The 25884-nt window shown below is 40.2% G+C and overlaps 1 protein-coding gene across 1 annotated transcript in view; it reads right to left on the reverse strand.

Annotated features, from left to right (window-relative positions):
• RFTN1 (raftlin, lipid raft linker 1) overlaps positions 1 to 23071 on the reverse strand; it is a 94843-nt gene extending 71772 nt beyond the window's left edge. The window contains exon 1 of the mRNA XM_054384841.1: positions 22924 to 23071. Within this exon, the coding sequence (XP_054240816.1) occupies positions 22924 to 23068 (145 nt within the window). The 5' untranslated portion in view covers positions 23069 to 23071. The remainder of the gene's footprint in view (positions 1 to 22923) is intronic.
• Positions 23072 to 25884: the final 2813 nt, after the last annotated feature.

A 25884-nucleotide genomic window follows, 5' to 3' on the forward strand; every position in this document is an offset into this window, starting at 1 on the left:
CCTTACCCCTCTGTACAAAAAGCACAAGGAGCAGAGAAATTGCTGGTAGACTTAGCCAAAACAATGCAGCCAAGGTCAAGCAGAAGCCAGTTAGTATCTCCCAGAGTGAAGAGGTGAGAAGAGAGAAGAGAGAGAGATTGTTTTGGGAACCAAATCTTATGGTAGATGTCTCTCCAATGGGATGGTTCAGAACTATCTTTATTCAGCTTTTTCCACCCAATAGTGATTTATTTACATTCTACCACTTTCTGTTCAAGATCTGTGAAAAATTTTTAAAGGCTAAGACTACCACAATAGGTGTGTAAATAAATGTGTATATGCATATGTGCACAAATGCATTTGTGCATATATGTACACACACAGAGAAATACACCAACATTCTTCTCTTTCCTTTAGGAAATAGCAGGTATGTGCATTAGTCAGACAGAGAAAGCACTAAGATAACTCAAAGATGCAATTGTGTTGTCTAATCTCATTCAATCTTCAAGCTATCTTGGTTCTTGTCCAGTCAGTTTCATTTCTGCATCTTGCAAGCATAAGACAAATATCTTAAGAACTGAGTATGTTTCCCAGAAACATGATGTGACTATACACGGATGGTTTCATTTCTGGTGGTTCAGAAAAAAAGGGAATGCCCAGGGTTACCATCTCTACTAAGTGGAAAACAAAAACCAAAGAACAACAACAAAACCAAAACCAACCAACACAAAAAACACAACAACAACAAATACAAAACCCAGCACTCACCAGAAGTTTAGTTATCTAAATGAACTTACAAGTACTTCTGAAATTACTCACAGCTTATATGCATTTGCTGGTAAGCTGAATTATGCAAAATGGGCAAAATTAAGACCACCTACTAGATGCAAGAATGATTAATGACTGCAAAAAAGCAACACGAAAGAATGAAAGAACCAAATCCTATCCCTTCTGCACTTGAGCAGCAATCTGAAATATCTTTTTTGTCTCTCCCTCTTGCTTGGTTCTACTTCCAAAATTGATGCAGACCAAACACAGACAACATAGACATATAATTTACATTGCACAAACCCAAGAAAACTCCAGTTATGTCTAACCTAAAAGAGAAAGTGTTCAAAGTTGCAATATTTTATTCATAGAGACTTATTATCTGTATAAATTCCAAAAGACTAGTATTCCACTGCATTGCAGAGGAGAGAAAGGGTTAATTCTGAACTACAAGAAGGACCAGCATGTTCATTTGTATCTATTTCCAAGCACCAAAAAAAATATTGGTTCCCTGCCCTAAAGCCTTTAGACACCAAGTTAATCTCCTGATGGAAATACTTCAGCTGCCGAAGTCAAACACTGAATAATGTTCATCTTAACAGTTTAGAAGTAGTGAAAGAGGACATCACATCATAGAACTGTCAGGGTTGGAAGGGACCTCAAGGATCATCCAGTTCCAATCCCCCCTGCCATGGGCAGGGACACCTCACACTACACCAGAGCCCCGTCCAGCCTGGCCTTAAAAACTTCCACTAGCACTGCAGCAAGTTATGTCCTCTCACAGCAAGTAGCCAGGCATCAAATACTTTAAAAGGGAAGGAAGGAGGAGCTAACCCAAAGAGAAAGCAAAAACAACCAACCAAAAACTTACTGAAGAGACCTTCTGGCATCTTAGAAGCCAGTAGCATCATAAAATTTGGAGGGCTGAAACATCTTCTTTGCTTTGACCCCTCTCCAGCTATCACGCTTGCCATTTATTTTAGCAGCAAAACTAATGAACACTACCAAGAAATTTCTCATTCTCTGCCTTCTCATGCTTTTTAATACATACACTTCTTTTCTTCTTGGCAAAACCTCCTCCTCTTCCCTTTCCTCTGCTCCTCTGTTTCATGCTTCACTTGGATGTTCTGTCCATATTTCTGGCCAATTTTCATTTCAGATTTTAGAGCTGTAGAATATAACATACAACACTGGATTCTTTGCAACTTTGACAATAAGCAAACTTGGACCACAGCAAAAGAACTGTAAAAGCACAGATAATCTCCTCAGAAGAGTCAAAAATTGACTACTTTAGTAAACCCAAATTATGGAAATTTATTCATTTAATGGTATACTTTGCTAGACGAGAAAAGTCTCCTCTGAAATGGAATTTGTATCATTTCTCACATTCCCAAATCACCATCTTTTATTGTCAATAAAATGCTGCATGTGTTGACTCTTTAAGGAGACAAAAAGCAGGAAGGGTGATATATCAAGCTCTATCAGAGGGAACAGTCTCAAACTGCACCAGGGGAAGTTTAGGCTCAAGGTGAGGAGAAATTTCTTCCCAGAAAGAGTAATTGGCCATTGGAATGTGCTGCCCAGGGAGGTGGTGGAGTCACCATCCCTGGAGGTGTTAAAAAAAAGATTGGCTGTGGCACTTGGAGCCATGGTTCAGTTGTCAGGAGGTGTTAGGTATTAGGTAATAGGTTGGATCTCTGAGGTCTTTTCCAACCTGGTTGATTCTGTGATTCTGTATTTCCATTCAAACCAACTGAGAACCACCTTAAGATCACTGTTCTTATTCCTAACCAAGCACAGGCGAACAAATAAGGTTGCATGCATTTTATCAGGATTTTTTTTCCATATTCTCAAGGCAGTTAATATGTATTACTCTGACTGAAGTCTAATATCCAAACTGAAAAATGTCAGGAGGATTTCAAAACTTTCAAGGAAAAAGGCAGAGAAAGATATCAACAGTAGCAATTGTGGCTGAATACATGCACTATGATCTGATACACTGAAAACTGCTATTAAAAACAAAGACTTAGCACAACTCAGACAAACAAGAAGATAAAATTGCCACAGTATTACAATAACAAAGAGTTTCCCCCCCCCCAATTCAGAAGATAAATGCTGTGTATCGTAAGTATATGCCAGGAGAAATAACTGGAAATTAGGGAGAACGTTTTAAAGTTTGCCTTTTATACATTTAACCTTCAACACAAAGATCTAATCACTGCCATATCCAATAATTTCAGGAAGAAAGGTTTGTATTTATCAAGATCACTCTTATTCCCCAAGCCAACCTATGCAGCAGAGACCCGACGGTCTCCAGGGAAACAAAACTCCTCTTGGCAGGTCATGCCTGTGTACATTTTATACATAACACTTTGCATTATATATACAGAAAAGGACAGCTAGCTTAATAAATGCTTGATGGCTTTATTCAAAATGTTACCTGCTGCTTTCTGCTTCTTTTCACTTTAAATCTGCCCTGTTTCCCATGCATTCTCCCTTTCTGTTGCAATAGGTGTTCTCAGCCCTTCTTGTAAAATCTTATTTAGGATGATACTGTGTGCCAAGTTTGGTTTTATAAAAAGTTCAAAATTGATTTTTTTCTTCCAACCCTGTCACTTCAGTCTACATACAAAGCTATTTCAGATGTTCCTATTTCTTGATTGCATCAACCAATAACATTCCTTTTCTTCAAAATACAATGGTATATGCTAAACATTTAATATTTTAAATCACAATAAGTGAAGTGACTTTCATCTTCATATCTTTTTCCTGACTTGAATACTTTATTTTTTTAGATAAAGAGAAGACATTTCCAAATCATGCATGTTTTTCATTTGAAAGATAACATAAACTGTAACTTCTCAGAATTGTTTCAGAGCACCTTTAAATCAAATTCCCCTATTTGGCAAACCCTGCAATTTTTCATGAACTTCTGCAAAATTGTTTTCAGCTTTACTGGCAAAACTACATAAATGTTAAAGCAGCCAAAAATGCAACAGGCACTGTGTAACTAAGCAAGCAGTCTTTCTTGAAGGTATATTTTCAATTAGATTTGGACTCCAGATTTAGTTATGTTTGAAAAAGAAAGCTGAGTAAGAGAATGCTACATGATGAAATTCAATACAAACAGATGGTACTGAGGGGCAGGTAAATTAAATTAAGAGGAAAAGGAGATACAACATGCTGAGATTTTTTTAAAACACATTACTCTGTAGCAACCCTAAGACAAACACTTCCATGGGCACTTGAACAAAACCCAGAACACACACCAGACATTAGATCATAAACAGAAACAAAATTCAATGATCAGTCTAACTCCACTGAACTTTCCAGGAACGCACCAAAGTTCAAAAAGGAATAAATAGTAAACCAGATCTGTCTTCATTTCCAATCATTAGGTCTTCAGGGGGAACTGCAATGAAAAAACAAATGCCAAACAGCTCTCCTGCTTCACACTTCTACATTTCTGCCTGTATTGATAACAGGAATACATTTCCACCACTGCAAATCATAAAAACACCTCTGTTGCAGTATGTGAATTTCATGTGAACAGTCTATGTCTGTATATAAGCAGGACATAAATTTTACTGTTGCAGTAGACTTCATATGACACTCATAAGACTTGCTCTTCACATCACTACTGATCTCAGCTACTCCATAGCATGGAGCAATCCAGTTGTAACAAAAGGTTTTCTGGTATTTGCAGCAGAACAGACCTGATATGGATCTTGTGATCCATATCCTCACTGTTTAAGACAGTCACAGGTAACCTTTTCTCCAATGACAGGGACCTGCTGGAGAGAGTCCAACAGAGAGCCACGAGGATGATTAGGAGACTTGAGTATCTCTCTTATGAAGACAGACTGAGAGCCCTGGGGCTGTTTAGTCTTGAGAAGATCTGATCAATGCCTATAAATATCTGAGGGGTGGGTGTCAAGTGGAGGGGGCCAAGCTCTTTTTGGTGGTGCACATAATAAGACAAGGAACAACAGCTACAAAGCTGAACCTAGAAGATTTCACTTCAACATGAGGAGAAACTTCTTTACAGGGAGGGTAATGGAGCACTGGAACAGGCTGCCCAGTGTGGTTGTGTAGTCTCCTTCTCTGGACACTTTCAAAACCCACCTGGAGGTATTCCTGTGTGGACTACCCTGGGTGATCCTGCTTTGGCAAGGGAGTTGGACTTGATGATCTCTAGAGGTCCCTTCCAACCTTGTAACGTTCTGTGATTCTGTAAAAATACAGGGTGGCAATAATCCCTGTCAAGCAATTTCCCCTGTGGTTCCTGAGTAATTTGGCACATGGAAGATCCATGTATTACCCTATTTATGATTTTTAGACTGACCACATAAATGAAAACTAATGCCAGAAAATACAACAAAATATCACCAAATGGATCAGTTACTTTGCAACAAATCAGGCAATTGTGTCCTCTAGAAATGAGGAAACAGAGACCTTCAGCTATATCAAAGAGGACCTACTTTCCAGTCAGTATGTTACTGGTCTTGCTGACTCTGTTGGAACACAAAGATGGTTAAAGATCTGATTTTAAAATCAGTACCAGATAAAACGCTTTTGACTGCCTGTATCACTACATATAGTGCTATTATATGAACTTCTACTCAATTTTTTTTCCATTAGAATACCTAATGAAGAATGATGCCCACTGACGAGGCCTTTATTCTCTAACCTCACTTCTGCCATAAATTTCCCTTCTTCTCTTTGCTTCCCACCCCTTGGAATCCTCAAACAATGATTCTGTGGCTATGCTAGCTCACTGGCCAGTGAGCTGTCACCGAGGAGAGCATGCACAGCTTGGTTCTCCCCACCTCTCCCCAACTGCCAGCTTCCACAAAATTAGAAGCAGCCTAATTTGTCTTTAAAATTTTCCAGCAAATTGGTTTGAAATCGTACAGTTGTAATTATTGGGAAGAATGAGGCAGACCGACTGTGAGCCTTTTATAACTCTTGTTTCCCTCAGAAACCAGCTCAGAAACAAAACAGAAAAAACCCATGGCACTGCTACCTCCAAACCCCCTGACCAAAAAAAAAAAAAAAAAAAACAAAAACACCAAAACCCAACAACAACAAACAAACAAACAAGCAAAGCACCAAAAAGAACTAACAACAATCACCAACCCACAAATAACACAATCCTTCAAAAATAAGGACCTGAAAATAAAATCCTGCAAAGGGTATTACAGGATGTTGCCTTATTGCCTTCTGTAACACCTCTAACAGTGTATTTAACAGAAGTGAGGCTTTCTCAGAACATCGAAAGCTACTAGCAAGCAATAGCTCACCGCTGGCACCTAAAAGAAGTATGTCACTGCCAAACACACCACAGCACTTCAACTTGGCAAGAATGCTTGATAGAAAGCCAAAGAGTAGTGGAAAAGGCTGTTAGAAGTTAACAAAGCACTTCCCAAAAGTACTGTTTTGTTTTTTTAAGCAAGTCTGCTAGAGCATGGGTGATGGATTTACTGAAGAAAAAAAGTTTTTCTTGGCAAAAAATCCTGCTTTTTTTTTTGCCTTAAGCAAATTTTCCTGTCAGTCTCCAGAATTTGAACTCCCACTCCTTCGTTTCAGAAAAACGTGGCCAGTTTCTGTTCTCAAGTGAAGAATTCCCACCCAATAATACTGATAGCACACAAATCTATTGTTTTAACATGGGTCATGGGAAAACAGCCACAAATTTGAACATCATTACAATGGAATGACCTGAGCCAAATTGTAAGGAATTTTTTTTAAGGTTTTTTTAGTTTGCAATAAAAATGGTTGTTATTGCAATTTTGTTTGCAATGAGTGGTGTAGTATTTCTTCAAATGTTTATGAGAAGGCATCATTTTACCTTTATTTCTCAGTGTAGTTCTCACAGAAAAACAGTGATGCAACCATTGGAAATTACAAGGCAGAGATACCTTACCTTCAATGCTGCTAAAGAACAATCTCATGAAGTTATTACAACCTAATCCCAAAGTAGTAAACATGTGTAACAAAGAATGTGCTGTCCAGCAAGAACAAAGTTCTTTCATGGTATGAAGATGGTAATTAAAAAAGCATTATGTAGATGATTTTAAGATCTAAGACTTTCCTTATCCCCTGGATAGGATCCCATTCTAGGGTTAGTGACATCAAAACCTTATTTTCATAACTGCACATTCTTACTGATTAAACCATAAAATGCAGAAGCAAATAAATAGGTCATTTTCTCAGTTCCCTTTACAAGGAATAGAAAGGAAACATTACAGGTGGTAGAGTGGGGTATGACAATGCATATTCACAGCCAGCATACACCAACAGAACTGTTCACTATTGCTCTTGCCAGCCACTGCTAGCACAGACAATCCCTCAGGAGTTAAATTGTGAAAGTGTACGAAGCACACCATCAGCTGTAACTGAGTACCAGCTCACCCGAAGTCTAACTAGCACATTAAAGCTTGCTTAAAGTTCAACATCCAAAGCTATTTCCTGTGTGTATGGAGACTGAAGTTCCATTAGTTGCCTTGGAGAGGGCTCTAGCATCCCTACAGAAAGCTGTACCAGCGTGAAATGGTGAGGAGGTGCAAAAGGGGTCTTCCAACAAGGCTGGCTGTAGTGGTGGAAGACAAGTTCTCCTCCCCCTCTATCCTGCCCTAGTGAGGTCCCACCTGGAATATTGCATCCAGTTCTGGGCTCCCCAGTTCAAGAGGGACAGGGATCTGCTGGAGAGAGGCCAACAGAGGGCTACCAGGATGGTTAAGGGACTGCAGCACTGCCTTATGAGGAGAGGCTGAGAGACCTGGGACTGTTTAGTCTGGAGAAGACAGAGAGGATCTAATCAATGTCTACAAATATCTGAGAACTGGGTGTCAGGAAGGAAGGGACAGCCTCTGCTCACTTGTGCCCTGAGATACGACAAGAGACAATGGATGTAAACTACAGCACAGTAAGTTCCACCTCAACATGAGGAGGAACTTCTTCACTGTGAGGGTCACAGAGCACTGGAACAGGCTCCCCAGAGAGGTCGTGGAGTCTCCTTCTCTGGAGGCTTTCAAGCCCTGTCTGGATGCATTCCTGTGCAACCTGTGCTGGATTCTATGGTGCTGCTCTGGAAGAGGGGCTGGACTTGATCTTCAGAGGTCCCTTCCAACCCCTAACCATCCTGTGATCCTGTGAAAGCACAATGTCTCTACGCCTTTGCTAATACTGTTTTCTCACTGTTCCTAATAAAGCAACCCAAAGAGAAGTCACAAGCAGCCCCACATGGCTCTGACTTCCAATCATATGACAACCCATGCTCAAGACACTTTCACTTCTCTCCATTCCTAAACGTACTCTGCAAAACAGAGAATAACTTCTAAGTCCTTTTAAGTCAAGAAGGTCAGACCTGCTACTGACTAATAATGAAATATCACTGATAAAACAGTCTGAGCTTTCACCAGTGCTTCTGAAAGGATTCCCTGGAAGTATCTGTTGATAAGCAGACCAACTTACCCCGAGAATTTACTATAATGAAAAAACTAAACAAGCAACAAAGCTGACAAGGAGTGCAAGAGGGCAGCTTGAAAGCAAAGTATTTTATTCAGTGAACATGTGGTGAAGAACAATGAAAATAATCCCACAGAATATGTACAATTTTATCTATTTGATCATTTGAAAGGCTTCATCAAGGCATTCAACCCAGCTGGAAAAAATCGGGTGGAAGAAGGACTTGCAGAGAAAGACAGATGCTGCATATGGGCTGAGCATTCCTAAATAAATAAACAACAACAACAACACAAAACAAAAAGCGATTCTGACACAGTTCCAAACTTTATGAGACAATAACTTAACAAAAGACCATTTATTCTGCCACTCTCTTTTCTTTCTTTTGTTCTGTGTTTTGAGATAAAAGTAGATGCTAATTTCTTCTGCTTACTAATAATCTGTACGATAACTGCTAGTGAATTAACCCATGCAATTTAGCACTATTTGTCAATTCTTCTATCAGTTGTTATTAAGAAATTCAGGAAACAATTGTTCAAACAAAGGAAGACCAATAGAGGGCTTAGCAACTACAGAACTACAGCAGTAGCCTGCTGTTTATTTGTACTTCACCAGTAACCATCTCTTGGCTTAGCTTTAATTTTCTGAAAATCTCCTCTATTTATTTGTAAACCTCATACCTCATTCTCTTTCAGATTTAAGGCCTTTTATCAACTCATTTGGAAACGTGTGGCATCTTTAGGACTTCTCACATCCTTGATGTCTTTAATTTTTTATGTGCCATATAGTATGCAAAAGCCTCTGTATTCTCAGACTGAGGTGCACTCCTTTCAACTGATGACTGTTTAACAGACAAGCAATATTTTTGCAGTTTTTAACTCACCTGATGACTGTCAAGCTTGTCTTTCTTGTGTTGATCAAGAGCTGCAGCTCACAGCAAACGCTTAATGAGATTCCCTTCCCCTTGAAAGGACTGTTTCTTTCAAGAAGAATCTGTAGCTAATAACTGCAAGTCTCAAGTTGAGAGGATGATTATTTGAGGGGAAAAGGAAAGCAAGGAAGCTGGGAGTTCTTTAGCATTTCAACTAAACAAAGCATTTATATGAAATAAGGAGGCTTTGCAAAACCTAACTGGATTAAGCAAGGAACTGCAAGTCTCTGCAGTTCCTGCAAGATCTTACCACAACACATGAGATACTACTTACCAGTAAGAGCTATACTGGTTAGCTACAGCATCAAATTCAGCTGAAATTTCTCATAAACCACTTCACATCTGGGAAACACCAACACTGCTGCTGAGGCTAAGTTTATCATACAGCACAGTGTGTCACAAGTATCAAATCGCTTGCAAAAGCATAACTGCATACCAAGAGTTTGTTGGGTGTACAAGTTAGATTACAGAAACCCAACTCTGATTTCATACAATCATTATGTCACCTGGACTCCTCTTACAGATCTGTATGACTGCAATAAAATGAACCCAAGTCACTGAGATTAGTGTTTGGTGTTTAAAACACAGGACAAAAATGTACAACACAGGCCAGGGTTTTGCCAAGATATGTGAACAAGTGCCAAAGGAGCTATCTTGGGAACTGGAAGTAAGATAACCCCTGTGCTCAAGAAACGCTAATAAGTTCTTCACCTCTATAGAAGCCAGACCACCGTAACTTAAAGAGGATAAAATCTGGAGGCCCAGGTCAATCTTTATCAGTTTTATAACATGTTATGGCTGTGAGACAGCAATGTTCAAACACCATTTCAGCAAGAAATTAGGTAGAGTATTGCAATTACTGCAGACTGGCCATGAACCAGCAAGCAGGTGTCAGAAGCACCTGGAATGCAGCATTAAAATGAGACCTAATGAAAAGGGTGCATTATAACAGGCCTAAAGTGAGATGTTTGCTTGGTAGTACATTAACGTCTTGTACAGACAAGACACTTACTAGGCTACCTATCACCTATGCACATACACACAGGCACTGAAAAACAAAACAGAAACAAAGGTCTCATGTAGATAATGGACTATGATGGACACAGGATTAATGCCTCTCTGCCTCCCTGTATATGATGACTAAGTTAAGAAAATGTAGGTCAGGCATCTGCACACAAAAACCATGCAAATGCCAGAAGACTAGCATGAAGAACAGTTAACACATGAGACACAATCATTAACGTTTGCAAACTACATTATTTTGCTGAGTGCAGCACTCGTGACCTTAATTTCAACTGTGGTCACGATTATGCTCGTTGCTAAAGCAACAGTTCTACAAGCTGGACATGAGCAGGCAGCATGAGCTTGCAGCACAGAAGGGAAATCATAGCCTGGGCTGCGTGTTGCCAGCAGATCCAGAGAGATGATTCTGTCACTTTGCTCTGCTCTGGTGAGACCTCACCTGGAGGACTGTGTACAGGTCTGGAGCCCTCAATAGAGGAAGGACATGAAGCTGATGGAGAGGGTCCAGAGGATGGCCACAAGAACAGTCAGGGGGTTGGAGCAGCTCTGCTACAAGGACAGGCTGAGGGAGCTGAGGGTGTTCAGCCTGGAGAAGAGGAGGCTCTGGGGAGACCTAATAGCAGCCTGGCAGTACCTGAAGAGGGCCTGCAGGAAGGATGAAGAGAGACTATTTAACAAAGGCCTGCAGGGACAGGACAAGGGGCAATGGCTTCAAACTAGAGAAGGGCAGATTTAGATTGGATATCAGGAAGAAGTTCTTTATTATGAGGGTGGTGGAACAGGGAGGTAGTTGAGGCTCCTTCCCTAGAGATATTCAAGGTGAGGCTCAACGAGGTCCTGGGCAGCCCCTAGTTGGGGCTGTCCCTGCTGACCGTAGGGAAATCAGACTGGATGAACTTTGGAGGTCCCTTGCAGCCCAGACCATTCTATGATTCTATACCTACTTACAGGACTGGGCAAAGAAAAAGAGGAATTCTCCAATTTCCATGCACAATAGACATGATAGATTTAAACTACTTAAATGTTCTCACATTATTCTTCAGACAAAACGTTAATCTTTCCTAGACTTGTAGCATTTTAAGGTTTAAAGTAACCTTTCCCTGTTCAGCAATGAAATGTCTAACACATTCAGGAGAGTATTGTCATGTCGCTTCCATGAAACAAGTTGTCATGAAAGACCCAAAAGGGCTCTGAACACAGAAATGTAAGTCATCGTCTTCAGTACAAGATCATGTGCCTGCCCATGCACAATTTTAGTCAGGCAGAACTTGATAGCAAATCTTGTTAGAATGACAGCCGCAGTCCCTGCTGGGCTTCCTTGATATCAACACAACAAAGGAACATCCCTCCAGGAATGGAAATCTCCCAAACACTCAAAAGTCACACAATGCCATGTCTTGTCTTCCTGCTGAACAAGTCAAATGTTATCTGTTCCTCCATCTTCACCATCACCCATCACCCTCAAGGTTTCTCAGTTTGTGTGTTCAGCTCCTCCTGTCCCTTGATATTCTTTCCACATCTCATCTGCTCTGCTTTCTCTTGATGCCCTCTCCTTTCTAAACACCTTATCTTCTCTTCATACTGTGCATGAGTGCCCACATTTATCCTGGCACCAAAGTGAGCAGAGCATATGAAGTGTCACACTGACACAGCCCTCTTAGGCACCCATACATGGAGAGATGCAACTGTGAAGCTCCTTCCCTGTCCAAACACAGACGAACTCAGCAGCCAACATTACAATAATGCACTATACACAATGTCTGGGGTCTCCATGCCCATGACCTACAACAACAAGGGTCCAGGCCAAGGTGGTTCTGCCTCTCTGGAAGACACAGCAATAAGTGGCAGAGGCTGTCAGAGCAGTGCCTTTTCCTTCTGTACTCATGATATGCCACTGGGTCACACAGTCCCTTGGAGGATGGGGAATAGCAGCAGCAGCAACATGGCCCCGCGACTGGAACTGCTCTCAGCTATTTCCTTTGCATAAAGCCTACAGCATGGATGACCCACTGTCTAATGGGTTGGTGTTCAGTGGAAGGATGTTAGGTACAGACTTGCTTTATTCTCCATTCCAGCATGCAGCCCACAGACAGGATGCATAACCAGGATGTTAGGTTCTCCCCATGACTGCAGGTGCAGTACTAGATGTCCAAGCTAGGCTTTGCTGTTTAGATTTTGCTCCCAGTTAATCTTCTGGACATGGTCTAATGGGGAATGCTTCTGATATAGGCCATATCAGTACTTCATCACCTTTTTTTCTCTTTGTTCCTGGCTCCTGAAGTTCCAGATCCCGTTTTCTCTCCTTTGGTTCTCACTTCTTTGTAAGTTTGGGCCATGCTGGTCTTCCCTGACAATAAAGCTGGCAAAGGTGTTGCTTGCTATCATTTTCTGATCTATAGCTGTTTAGCTGCAGCTGGGCCTTCCACTCCACTTTTTCAGAGGAGAAGCCTAAAATGCCTGTGTCTTTTTGGGAGCAGAAAGAAAATTATGTCAGTGAGCCTGGGCTAGTGATGTTACTCATCACATGGCTGACAATTTCTGAATTGTTTGTGGGAAAGAGCATGAAGGCAGTTTCTGGGATTGAAGGATTCTGGCTATGAGGACCTTTTGGAGCTTCATATAAGCTGACGTGTCAGCTGAGTGTTGACAGCCTATCAAGCAACTGACAGGGCACAGTCCTCTTCTGAACAGGGTGCCTCAGCCAACAGTCTAGGAACAGGAGTGGCAGGCCATTTCCTCTGCAAGTTAAAAGTTAAGCAGGGAAGGAACAGATGCCTCTCAGGGATGTTTCCTTGTTGAGAATAGGAAAGAGCTGATATCCATACCACAGGACTTGACAAGCCTGTACTACTACCCTTCCTTGTCCTTAGAAGTCTCTCCTTTCCAAGCCAGGGACACAGAAGGACAGACTTTATCACTCTTCCCTTTGTCAGTTCTCCCCACTTTATCACTTCACAAAAGAGTAGGGCACAAGATTCACCCTAACCCATCCCTTTTCCTACATGGTATGCTGCTGCTACTTTTCAGCTATGTCTTTCCTTAGTGAACAACTCAGTGCTAAGTCTGTTAGGTTTCCTGAAGGCCATGGAGCCAGCAGCCAAAGGCCTCTGCCAACAGGAAAAAAAAAAAAAAATCAAAATGGGCATTCAGAGTCAGGGAAGAGACAAAACAAATATGTCCACCTAAAAGAGAGAAATGATCAACTGTTACCAGGAAAGGAGTGAATCTCTTCACTTCTAGACACTGAGCTCTGCTGTGCCTGGCTGCAAGGGCAGTGTTTGCAAGATGGCATTGCAGACCATTGCATCCAGTGATGACAAGGTCATGGAAGTAGCTTGTAACAACAGCAAGTTCTCTCCCACCACATCATCCTCAGTGCAGAGAGGCAGCCACTAGCCCTACCTGTCGAATCTTGTCCAACCCATAGTACCCTCCCGTGGATGTAGGGTAGAGCACACAGAAGACTGAAGACCCAAGAAAGTAAAGCATAGTCCATGACTTCCTCCTCAGACAAAGTACAGAGGGAGCAGAAGGGAGTCAGCTCTGCTGAAATGTGCTCACACAATAGCTGATACAGCTGCAGAAGGATGCTCATAGTTTTTGCAAGTGGCAAAAAATTCAGAAGACAACATCAGGTAGTAGGCACAATAATAACATGGATGAAAAAGCAGAAACAGAACAGAAACCTGGAACAGAAGTAGAGCAGAAGTTAGACTTGCTTCTGCGTATGAAATCCCTTCACAAGTGTTACAGGCGGAGGCAATGACAAGCTACAGTCATCTGCATGAGGTGGGCATTAGGACAAAATGGGCCCCCAGAAGGGCCTGCAAGCCAGAACGCAAACATTTCCCAGATACCTTTGATTCAGGCTGCTTTGAAACAAGTGGAATAGGTTGAAATATGGAATTGGATGAAATACATCCAATAGGATGGTCATGGTACAAGAGGGTGCTAACTTTTGTTGAAAAGCCAAACCTCCAAAATGCATTCAATGCAGTGTAAATTGCCCAGAAGCAACTGCTCCAACCTGGCTGTCCATTCCTCTTGCACTACACTGCTGAGCTACGATATGCACTGCCAGTGTTGAACTATGTGGCCCCCTCTTATTCTTCACATAGGAAGATCAGAAAAAGTAACTGCAAACAGAAAAACTGTCACACAATCAAGGTACAATCAATCTACTCAGTGTTTTCTTTCTGGTATGATTAAGAAAAGCTACTTCTCAGTCAAGAGCAGTTGACAGCAACAATTCCTCTTCTCTCTCAAAGACTGTATCCTATTCTCAGGATTAACCAATACTAAATCTTTAATTTCCATGAGATTTAGCCAAACTACAACACTTATTCAGAAAGTAAATAATTAAGATCTCCATTGAAATGAAAATATTGCATAATTTTGTGTATCTTCTCTTATCTGGCTGATGTCAAGAAATTTATTATAGCAAGTCACAAAGAGACTAAACAGATTACAGAGAGGACTCCTAACCACTTCTTTCCCATAATAAAACCATGAGGCATTTATTATTCAAGATTACAAGCCACTGTATGATCTCCTGTTCCAGTTAAACACAAGTGAAGTTTTGTTTATGAGACAATAGGATTGGGCCCCTGTGGCTTGAAAAATTTCACCATTCCATCAGGAATGCCTGTCTACCAGCTTTGCAAACTGCCAAATCTGTCTCCTTGGCTCCTGAACAGCATCAGAAGGATGAAAACCACATGAAGACTGGAAAAATGTACAAAGCCAGCAGCAAAATACAGAGCAACTCAGAAAAATCACGTGCAGTTCCTGAGTTGATGATAGAAAGAAAAAGCTCCTTGGAAGTTCAGAGCTCTCTTTAGACAGATCTGTAATAATTTTTCCATTATTTGAAAGAATTACAACATTCCTGTCTGTGTGATGTACAGGATGCAGCTCTTGTAAGAGCTCAGTAACTATGTTCAACTGGGCACACATCCCTCACTGGAAAGAAGTTTCTCTGTCATTGTGAGGTGAAATCTTGCATATTCAAGCTTGTACCTGTTGTTCCTTAGCTTATTACTGTGCACCACTGAAAAGAGCTTGGCCCCCTCCACCTGACACCCACCCCTCACATATTGATAGACATTGATCAGATCCCCTCTCAGTCTTCTCTTCTCCAGACTAAACAGCCCCAGGGCTCTCAGTCTCTCTTCATAGGGGAGATGCTCAAGTCCCCTAAGCATCCTCATGGCTCTCCCTTGGACTCTCTCCAGCAGGTCTCTGTCTCTCTTGAACTGGGGAGCCCAAAACTGGACACAGTATTTCAGGTGTGGTCTCAGCAGGGCAGAGCAGCGGGGGAGAAGAACCTCCCTAGACCTGCTGGACACACTTTTCTTGATGCACCCCAGGATCCAATTGGCTCTCTTGGCCACAAGGGCACATTGCTCTCCCTAGATATATTTAGGGTGAGATCCTATAAAGGCACCTAAAACAAAACTACATTTCCCATCACAAGTTGGAAGTACAGTGCCAAAATACATCATGCATGTGCTCTTTCAAGTATTTGAGATTTTTAATACACATACTAAATCTAATTTTTCTTCTTTCATTTGAAAGGCAGTGTGCACTTGCAGCCTGGCAAGCCAATCGTATCCTGGGCTGCATCAAGAGAAGTGTGGCCAGCAGAGTGAGGGAAGTGATTCTACCTCTCCACTCCACTTTGCTGAGACCCCACCCACAGTACTCAGTCCAGTTCTGGAGCCCCTGTTACAAGAAGGATCTGGACATGCTGGAACATGTCCAGAGAAGTGCCATGAGGATGATCAGAGGGCTGGAGCTCCTCTGCTACAGAGACAGACAGAGAGTTGGGGCTGTTAAGTCTGGAGAAGAGAAGGCTCTGAGGACACCTTATTGTGGGCTTCTAGTATATTAAGGGGTCCTATAAGAAAGCTGGGTGTCAGATAGCGATAGGACTGGGGAGAATGGAACAAAACTAGAAATGGGTAGATTCAAATTGGGTGTTAGGAAGAATTTCTTCCCCGTGAGGGTGATAAGACACTGGAACAGGTTGCCCAGGGAGGTGGTGGAAGCCTCATCCCTGGAGGTTTTTAAGGCCAGGCTGTATGCGGCTCTGGACAACCTGATGTAGTGTGAGGTGTCCCTGCCCATGGCAAGGGGGCTGGAACTAGATGATTCTTGAGGTCCCTTCCAACCCTGACATTCTATGATATGCTTCTACATATAGAATAGAGAATGTGTGCACACAGTTTACCATAACAAGGACCTAGATACAGTGATTATGAAAAGGAAAGCTTGTATTTAGAAACTAGAATATGTCTAACAGATTTTACTCAGTTATGCATCCTTATTAAAAAGGCAACCATGGTAAAAGAAGAGCAAATTATTCCTAACAACTCTTTAAAGCAATTACAGTTATGATGTAATTTATTGCATTTATTAAACTACTAACATATGGAATGCTCCTTTTATGTCAAACTGCAAGTTTCCCAAGACACACAAACTTTATAAACTGCTACAGCATGAATATTTCATTTTGCTGTGACTTACAGTGGCAAGTCCTGAAGGGTTGCATATTACTACAGACTTTAATTCACTTGAAACCAAATACCAAGAGAAGCAAAAAAAAAAAGAGAAGATTAATTTCTTTATGTTCACATTAATGGAGAGGACTGAAGCTCAGATCTGGCAATCTCCTTATGCTGATTCTTTTTATTATGTGCATACAATCAAAGGAAGTTGAATAGGATATGTGCATGGACAAAGCTTAAACAGAGGGGAAGCATCAGCAGAACCCAGGCTACACAGAAGTAATCCATTGGCCTCTCTTGCTCATGGTTTTAGTGCTCTGTACCTGCTTCGTACTAATCTCCTCTGAAGCGATATTTCAGTCTGTTGTAGATGATCTATATGCAGTCCAGTTCAGGCTGTCACATCACCCTAATAACCTAACAACATTTTGCTCTGCTAATTTTATTTTATTACTCCCAAAAACAAAATGGTGGTAACAGACCTGGTCAACTTGAAATACAAAACTCAAATGCTAATTTTATTTATGTTCTTTTGCTTACAGAAATGAAAACAGGAAATCAAATAACTTTACCACAGGGGAAACAATTGCTTTTACTAGTCTTAAATCTAATAACAACACCTGCAAATGCAGGGCTGCAGCATTTCTTCTTTTTTTTCAGATGTACAGTCACTTGCTCAGAGAAGTGATGCCTGTTTTTTGAAGTGAGGGTGAAGAGAAACAGAAAGCAGAAGCCAGGCACAAATAACTGCTTAATGTAATATAAAAATTACCAATAGGAAGAGATGGTAAGCACTCAAGTCAACAACAAATATTCTGTTCTGCAGCAAACAGACTTTGATGATTACAAAACCCATACATATTCCACAGGAAATACACCTTCTCTAACCTCAACTCAGATGCTTTCCAGTGCACGACCCTTCAAAGTTCCAATTAGACTACTTATTTCCCTACTCTGAGGAGAAAACTGAGTTTTATTAAGCCTTAAATTAAAATCTAATCTCAAATTAAGAATATTCCCATATTGAAATGGTTCTTTTAACTACTGATTGCAATATAGTAATTATGTCCTTTATAAAGATTAACACATTATCTGTGTCTTGTATTAAAAAACAAAGAACTCAAAAATCAAAAGCCCACCATAGCAGTTGTAAGAAGATAGTAACAGTAACTTCTGAGCAGTATAACTGGTTCCAAAAGATTACTGTATAGTGTCCAGAAGCTTGTCAAAATGTGAAATATAGATACACTTTCACATTTTATATATATATACAAATATATATATATACACACTATATAGAAAAAAATGCTTCAAAACAGAAGTTTTATGTGTGTAGTGAATTTGTTATGCTAGGAGTATTGTTCTGATAAAATACATGTCCTTAGACAACAACTTACACACTCAAGCAAAATATAGGGTAGAAGTGCTGGAATGTAACTAAAAACCTTACTTTTGAAATATATATTTTTTTTAAAACTAAAGAGACAAATTCCTGAAAATAAGGATAAAAACCATACACCCTTGTATTCACATTTTAACTTACGAACTTCTTTGGGATGTGAAGCATTGCTATTTTTTATTCCATCAGTCAAAACATCTGGAGTTTAGTGGTTTTACAGCACAAATGGCTTGTTCAGAGCATAGCCTTTTCCCATTTCAAAAAAATTTATACCCCCATTTCATTCTCATCACATGGCTAGCATATGTTTCATGCCAATTTTATTCAAGGCCGAAACCTGTCGTAACTTATCAGACCAATGAAGTGCTACAGGACTGTAAGGCAAAGCAAAGGAAAAGAAAAAAACCCAAGCAAGTCAGTAAAAAAATAAAATCCCCTAAACACCAAAAAAACTCTACACTACTCTGAGAAGGGTAAGAGATAAATAACTATGAGATTCCTGGTTTCTTTCAGGAGGTCATTGTAACTGAAGAGAGGTAGAAGAAATAAAGGATGAAGAGAGAGAGCCCAGTTTCTGTGCAACCTGTCATTGCAAGTTTTCCATTACAAGTCATTGATGCTGTCCAAAATAAATACATCAGGTAAGAGTAGGGAAGGAATGAAAATTACTGAAATATTTCTCTTTCAAACAAAATAACAAAACAAAACAGAGTCACTGCTGAAAACAATGTTGCTTTAAATTAAGACTATTCCATTTGTCAGCACATGTTCTCCTCAGGTGCATTCACCATTTACCTCTTGTTCCCAAGTAAACTTGGAGATAAGAGAAGTACAAGATGTAGTACAAAATAAAGAACATTATTTTACTTTTGAGGAGATGATACTGTATTTTCAGGTTCTTTTCCAATAAAGGCCTTAAATGTATCCACATAGACCTTAATTTGCTGCTGTCTTTATAACAAAAGGTTTCCTGCAGTATCAATCTAACGCTACTGCTTTTTACTTTCCTCATTTTTTTTTATTGTTTTAAAATTCAATCATTGACACATAGCTTTAGTATTGTCTCAAGTCAGTCAAAAGGCTACCAACTGAGCAACTCTGAAGTGAGCATTAGCCAGCAGAGAGCTGGAAGAACATTCAAACTGCAAATTCAGGCATTGAGACTAAGTTGCTAAGTACACCCTCTCCAAGGCATCACCTGCACCCACTGCATGCAGGTCCCTGAGACAGAATGACTCAGGGGAGCAGCAAAACAAAGGACTGACTGTAGAAATCTGTCACAAGAAATCAGCTCAAGATGGAGATGACACAGGACTGGACTGTACAGTGACAGGTGAGCCTGACTCAGTGAAGGAATGAGCCTTACAGGATGGCAGTGAGGTGGATATAGAGCTCAGGAGCTGGATGAGCACACCAGGAATTAAACTACATCTTAACAGTCAGGGAAAATCAGTAGCCTACTTTCCTTGAAAGCCTGCGAAATCTTTCTCTAGACACTTTACTTCCAAGGACATCAATTCTGTGAAACTGGGAAATGTCAGAATAAAGTTTATACTTGCATCCTAAGTTCTGTATTTTGCACCTATGCATCATTTATACAGTACTTAAAGAAGTGATCAAACACTATTTTCCACTGGACATCTGCATCAGTGCAGAGTGAAGCTCAAGTTCAGAAATTAGTAAAATGTATAATAAAGGAGCATATTTCCTTACATACCTTCTGCTGCCTATGCCAGAAGATAAACAGCAAAAAAAGAGAGCAAGCAAAGTTAAGTTTCTGACTATCATAGCAAAGACCAGTTGAACAGTATTCCATCCCTATTCTCAACAGAATTATACCAAGGGAATGAGTTCATAAGAGTGTGAGCTGATTACAGAAGGTCCTATTTCTCTCCCTGACTGCATAGTCCCACCACTTCTACCATCTCCAGCATTCTTCAGACCCCTCCACAAGACACCGATGTGGCAGAGTGTAACCAAACAAAAAAACTACATAACCTCCTGCCAGATCCATGAGTTAAATCAAGTCACAGAACTAACAGGAGACAGAAGAGGGGAACAGTATCTCACCACATATAGCTGCAGAAAACTTACATCCACCTAGCTGCCTGTGAAACTGCAGTTAAAACATACACCACCTTCTGGAAGTGATCTCTGATTATCTGGATATCAGATTTGATAACACATGCGGCTCCAAACTGCAAACATGACCAGCACCCTCCTTTATGACTAAAGTCAATGCAAGCTGCTTTTGCAGCCCATGAAGAAATGCTAAGCAGTTTGAAAACTTCTGGCAGTGATCTGTGTATTAGCTCCCACTTGCAACATGGAGATAATCACATCCTTCTCACCATTAAAACTAAACACTCGTGAGAGACACAGTTATCAGAGCAGTAAATGCAATAGAAAAGCCCTAGAGAAAAATTAGTACCTGTCTTCTGAGCCAGGCTCACTAGTCTTACAAATAAAGCCTACAATAAGAATATAATAAAATACTCTGTAGTCACCCACAATTTAACATGGCTTTTTCTAAAAACCTAATGAAGCAGAAAACCTGTGGAAAAAAAAGTGATGTCAGGATATAAATGCACATTGGAAAGTGCTAAAGTAGATTCACAGAAGACACATTTCACAATCCAAATGTTCTTCTTATGCAGCTGTGAGCATTTCGTTTTTAGAAGCCTCCTAATCCACATAAACATAGGTGAAACACCTAGCATTAATTCTAGTTATCTGCAGAGGTTATTTCTGAGCAAAAATATAAATGAACCTGAGATGTTGTTACCCTGGAACATCATAACACTATGCAGTGCAAGGTGAACCTTCATACACCCAATGACACAAAAGAGGGAGTGAGCTGCATAACCACCAGCTACTGCCCTGCCAATCCTGAGAGCACAGAGCTGTGGGTGGTTCTACAGAGAAAGAGCAGGAACAACAGCTACATCCCCTCCTCATCTGCCTATCTACTGGCAACTGAAGACTCAAATGATGAGGATACAACAGGCCCAAAGAGAATCCAGTGAGAGCTGGATGGCTTACACTCTTTGGTAAGCCAAAGAACTTTATGAAAGCACTTACGGTCTCTTTAAAACCATGCCTCCTAAATTCATAGCAAAGCAATCTACGATGAGTAAGAAAAACGTACAAGTATGCCTTTCAACAAATCTATCTATTCAATCATACTTGGAAAGTCTGGATTTAATTTTTTGTTGTGTGCCAGACATCATTCTGTGCCTGAGGCAAGTCACATTGCTATTGCATGTACTGATCCTTCCTCCACAAAGTGACAAAGACAACTTCATGAGCTGTTAGGAGAATGCACAGGCTAAAGCTTATGAGGCATCCCAGGAAAGCCCAGAAAAGTGTGTTCTCAAGTCATTTCATTAATGACATAGTGTACAGAACATCTCAGTAAAAGTCGTCAAACTATCGAAGAACTTAAATAGTTCACTTGAAATTAAAAAAAAACACAACAACATATATACAGAAAAAGCTGCAATACATAAACATGAAAAAAGAATCCTCCCCATTGTTTGGTGCTCTTAGTAACTGCTGTGTATCCCAATTAACGTTACAAAACATGTAAGAATCCATAAGTGCTGGAGATAGACTGCAAAAACAAAATTTCTCAGCTTCCATATCAGCTACAAAACTGCACTCCTGTCCAACCCCCTACTCCAAACCTCCACCTTTTCCAACTTCAAGTTCACTTGCAGGAAGTTTCAAAAACCAACAAATTCAAATCAGTCTTGGATGAACATACTGAACTGCATTAGAGGTGTCACACCAAGTGAGAGACTTACCACATTGACTTTTCCTTTGACCTGACTTGCAAAACAAGAGAAGTAGCAGCACACCACAGGGCAAAAGCACAGAGGCTCTACCTGGCATCCTGCCAGCTAGCTGTAACAGATTTTGGTACTGTGTTGTTTTATATATAGCAAGAAGCAGGTCCCAGCCTTCTGCTCCAGCTTCAGACTTCCAAATGGTGTGAGGAGTAATTGCTTGTAGAACAGGGTAATTTTGAAGTGAAAGAGGGCACAGGCAATGGTGTGAGCAATACTGGCAGAGATGTTTGATGTCAATCAGAAGGGAAAGAAATGGAATATCTGTGGATCGCCATGTGAATTAAAGCAAGACTATTTCAGAGAGTACCAAAATACCAAGGTAAAAATTGCATGAAACTGGACCTTCGCTTCTTTGAGGTTTTAGACTTTGTTTTCTGTGGAAGAAGTTTTCTCCCACTATACTGTTTCCACCCACATGGGTGCACCTGTAACTGCGTAAGTGTTAGAGTAAGTTAGTAAAACTGAAACCAGTAACTTCAACCTCTCAAAATAATCCTGAGGGAGCAAAGGAAACAGAAGGGGATGAAGAAAAGCATAAGTATATAACCTGGCAGACACGAATTGCTTTACCATATGAAACTTGGATAAAATGCAAACTAGGGAAACAAACCTCCATATTTAAGTAAACAAAAATAATGGCAATGACAACAACAGCAAAAAGTGGTGTATGTATAAAAATTTAAATCTGACAGGCTACAACTAGCTCCAAGGATAAAAAATTACAGAGCATTCTCAGTAAGATCTCTGCATGTACACATTTATGAGTTAGGGGTGAACCTTGTAGAGTAGGGTTATTGGTTGGACTTGGTGATCCTGAAGGTCTTTTCCAACCTGACTGTTTCTATGATTCTGTGATTCTATGATTGAAAAGAAGACATTTGCTTAAAGAAACAGAAGATATTTAAAAAACTTAACTACTATTTAAAAAACATTATGGAGCAATGAACATGTTCATTTGAATAGAAAATATTCTAAAGGAAAATATTGTGTACTTACTATCATTTAGTGTTGTGAAGTCCAGGAATCGATATTCATAGCAAACATCTATCTTGGTTTCTACCTGGGGCCTCTTCAAAGTTGAATAGATATTACCAGGTCGTTTTTCATCATGCTTCTCTAGCTTGTTCAATCCACAACCCATTGCAGCAGCTCCTGACACAAAGAGGCATGGAAAGGGAAAATGCAAAACGTATAAACACCGATATTTTGGGGGGTTTCTTCATGGTTTTATGGCTCACATTAGTACACTACTGTGATTTTTAGTTTTTAAGTACAAGCTACCTATAAACTATACAAAATTGCATAATTAAATAAATGCTCAGATAGTAACTGAACTATATACCACTCGTATCAGCTCCTAGGCATGCTATTATTTTATTGGAAAATTGACAGTTTAATGCATGTCTTTTGCATCTTTTGAATGCCTTCAATAGTATACTCTGAAAGACACATATTCCATTATAAAAAAAATGGCTAATACAAGGGCTGACAAGTTAATAGCCATTTCTATATATGCAGTTACTATGAAAGCAGATAGTATTATCTTTTACAAAGATGTCTGTAACATTCAAATTAGTATCTAGACTTGCAATTCAATGAAAAAAGCAGGTTTGCAGAGAATCACCAGCATTTAGAAAACTATCTCACTTCCTTCTACCTTGTTTTTGTCAGGTAAAGCACAGGAAACAATGACATTTTCTAGAAGCCATCTTCAAACCCCAAGAGGCACATGACCACAGAACTGGACTAGATAAATCCAGTCCTCTTTAACAAGCTGCCAGTTCACAACATTTTAAAGGATTACTTCTGACAACCATTTCTGCTACACAGTAAATATTTCTCAATATCCTGCACGTAATTGCTCATCTGAGTATGAAAAGAACGGAAGAATTGCTTGGTGAAAATACTGAAGATGATCCAAATCCTCTCATTTGCCTTCAACAGCACTGGTCAGACTGAGGCAAATCATTTCAATCAGCAGGGAATATGAAAAGATAAAGACACATCAGCTAGGACCTTGAGGTTTATCATTACGACCCACCCGACACCCTGCCGTCAGCTACTTGGAGAAACCCATGCTGTGGGGAAGGGGAGGGGAATGCAGAATGATCACTCAGTGACAAAGAGGGGCTCCCACAGGCCACTCTGGACACTTGGAGGCCCAAGATCCGTTCAGTGTAAACGTGCTGTATGAGGTATCACAAAGATCAGGGTTTCAGCATCCCTGCAACCTCTGATGGACAGAAATGAGCACCTGAAAAACTTCAGTCACAGACCAGGGATGCCTTTACCACAACAGTTAACAAACCTAAAGTGGTAAAAGAAAAACTAATTCAGGTTCTCTGTCTCCAAGTAAGTGATTGTAAACTTATGTCACAGCTCCATTCCTCAAATGGCTAGAAATTGAGTCAAATTTCTAGCCCCTATGTATTTTCAATCTACATATTGGGCTTTAACTTTTATAACTTTGTCCCTCTCTCATATATCCCTCAGAAATAATTTTTAGGAACAGTTAGTTACCCTTCTTTATTTTGCTAGGATAGGTGTGCTCAAGTTCCTACCATTTACAAGATGAGATCTCTGCTCCCTGCTCACTCCATCACTCCTGTTTGCATTTCTCTACATGAACACAGGTGACCATATGCTCAAAATCAGATCTTAGCAAGGTCTGTTAAAAGAATATTGATGTTTCCCTCTGCCTACTACAGCTAAAATCATCATTCACAGCTGAATCATATTCACAGTTTACTATCAGCTTCCCAGCAAACAAAACCCCTATTTCTCTTCATTTTCATCCAACATAGCTAATTGAGCAGTTTCCAACTCATCCCCCATCATTTTCCTTTATTTCTTTGTATTTCTACTGCTCAGTAATAATCTTGTCCCATTCTCCTGCACCCCTGGAAAAGCTGTTAGTCCTTCCAGGCTCAGCAACACCACCCACCTTCACCTCATCTGCAGAGTCCATACGTGCCTACCTACATATTATTGCAAAATCACCAATAAACACATCAAAACAGGAACGACCAATACATCAAAATAGGAATGACCAACACATCAAAATAGGAACAACCAATACATCAAATCTGAAGGCTACTTTATTTTAACAATTTCTACAAATGAAAGCCAGGTTTGAAGATTTTAAATTTTGTCTTTTGACATTTAAGGTTAAAAATTCTTAGGACCTTTTTCAGTTCCCAAAATGGTACCTTCCACCATTTGTTTGTTTGGTTTTTGGTTTTGGGTGGTGGTGTTTTTTTTTTTGTAATGACAACTACTAGGATTAAGCAGAGAAGAGTACTAGTCTTTCATATAAACAGCAACTTCCTTCTTTTGCCTGTGCTATATGAGTAACTTAAGTCTAAGATGTTGTTTATTTTCATATATATTGTATATTAATGTGCCTAACAAGATACTATGAGTATTTCCATGGACTGTAGTGGAACGCCTCTAGCAGTATACTTATGCTTTAATACATTGCAGAGTGAGGAATTAAAATAGCAGTAAGTGTTAGCAAGTGTATCAAATTTCCTGTTCCAGTGACGCTCCAGTAATTCTTGTACATCATAACTACACAGTATGGCGTTTTGTAAGGGAAAAAAAAATCCATTTCAGAGGTCATTAAACTGCAGTGCCTGCAACTCTCAGTTATACAAAGAGCCTGAAATCCACAGGACTCTTCAGACAGTGATGGATGATAGGGATTCAGCATTTCACATCATGGAGAGTTTTGCATTCTTTCCTAAACTGTGGAGAAAGTGCTAGAAAATACAAGCCTGCTCTCCCAGTGGCAGACATTCTCCTGTGCTTCTCTAGGAAACATTTCCTCAGCCCTTTTGAGAAAACCAGTCTACCCTCACTGCCAGTGTGAGTAGAGCTCTGTGCTAACCCACAAGTCAGGCAGTATGGAGACCCACCCACTTGGGACTGGACTAAAACATACTGCTTTTGGTATTG

This window comes from Indicator indicator, chromosome 11 (genome assembly GCF_027791375.1).
Source record: "Indicator indicator isolate 239-I01 chromosome 11, UM_Iind_1.1, whole genome shotgun sequence".
NCBI classification, from domain to species: Eukaryota; Metazoa; Chordata; class Aves; order Piciformes; family Indicatoridae; genus Indicator; species Indicator indicator.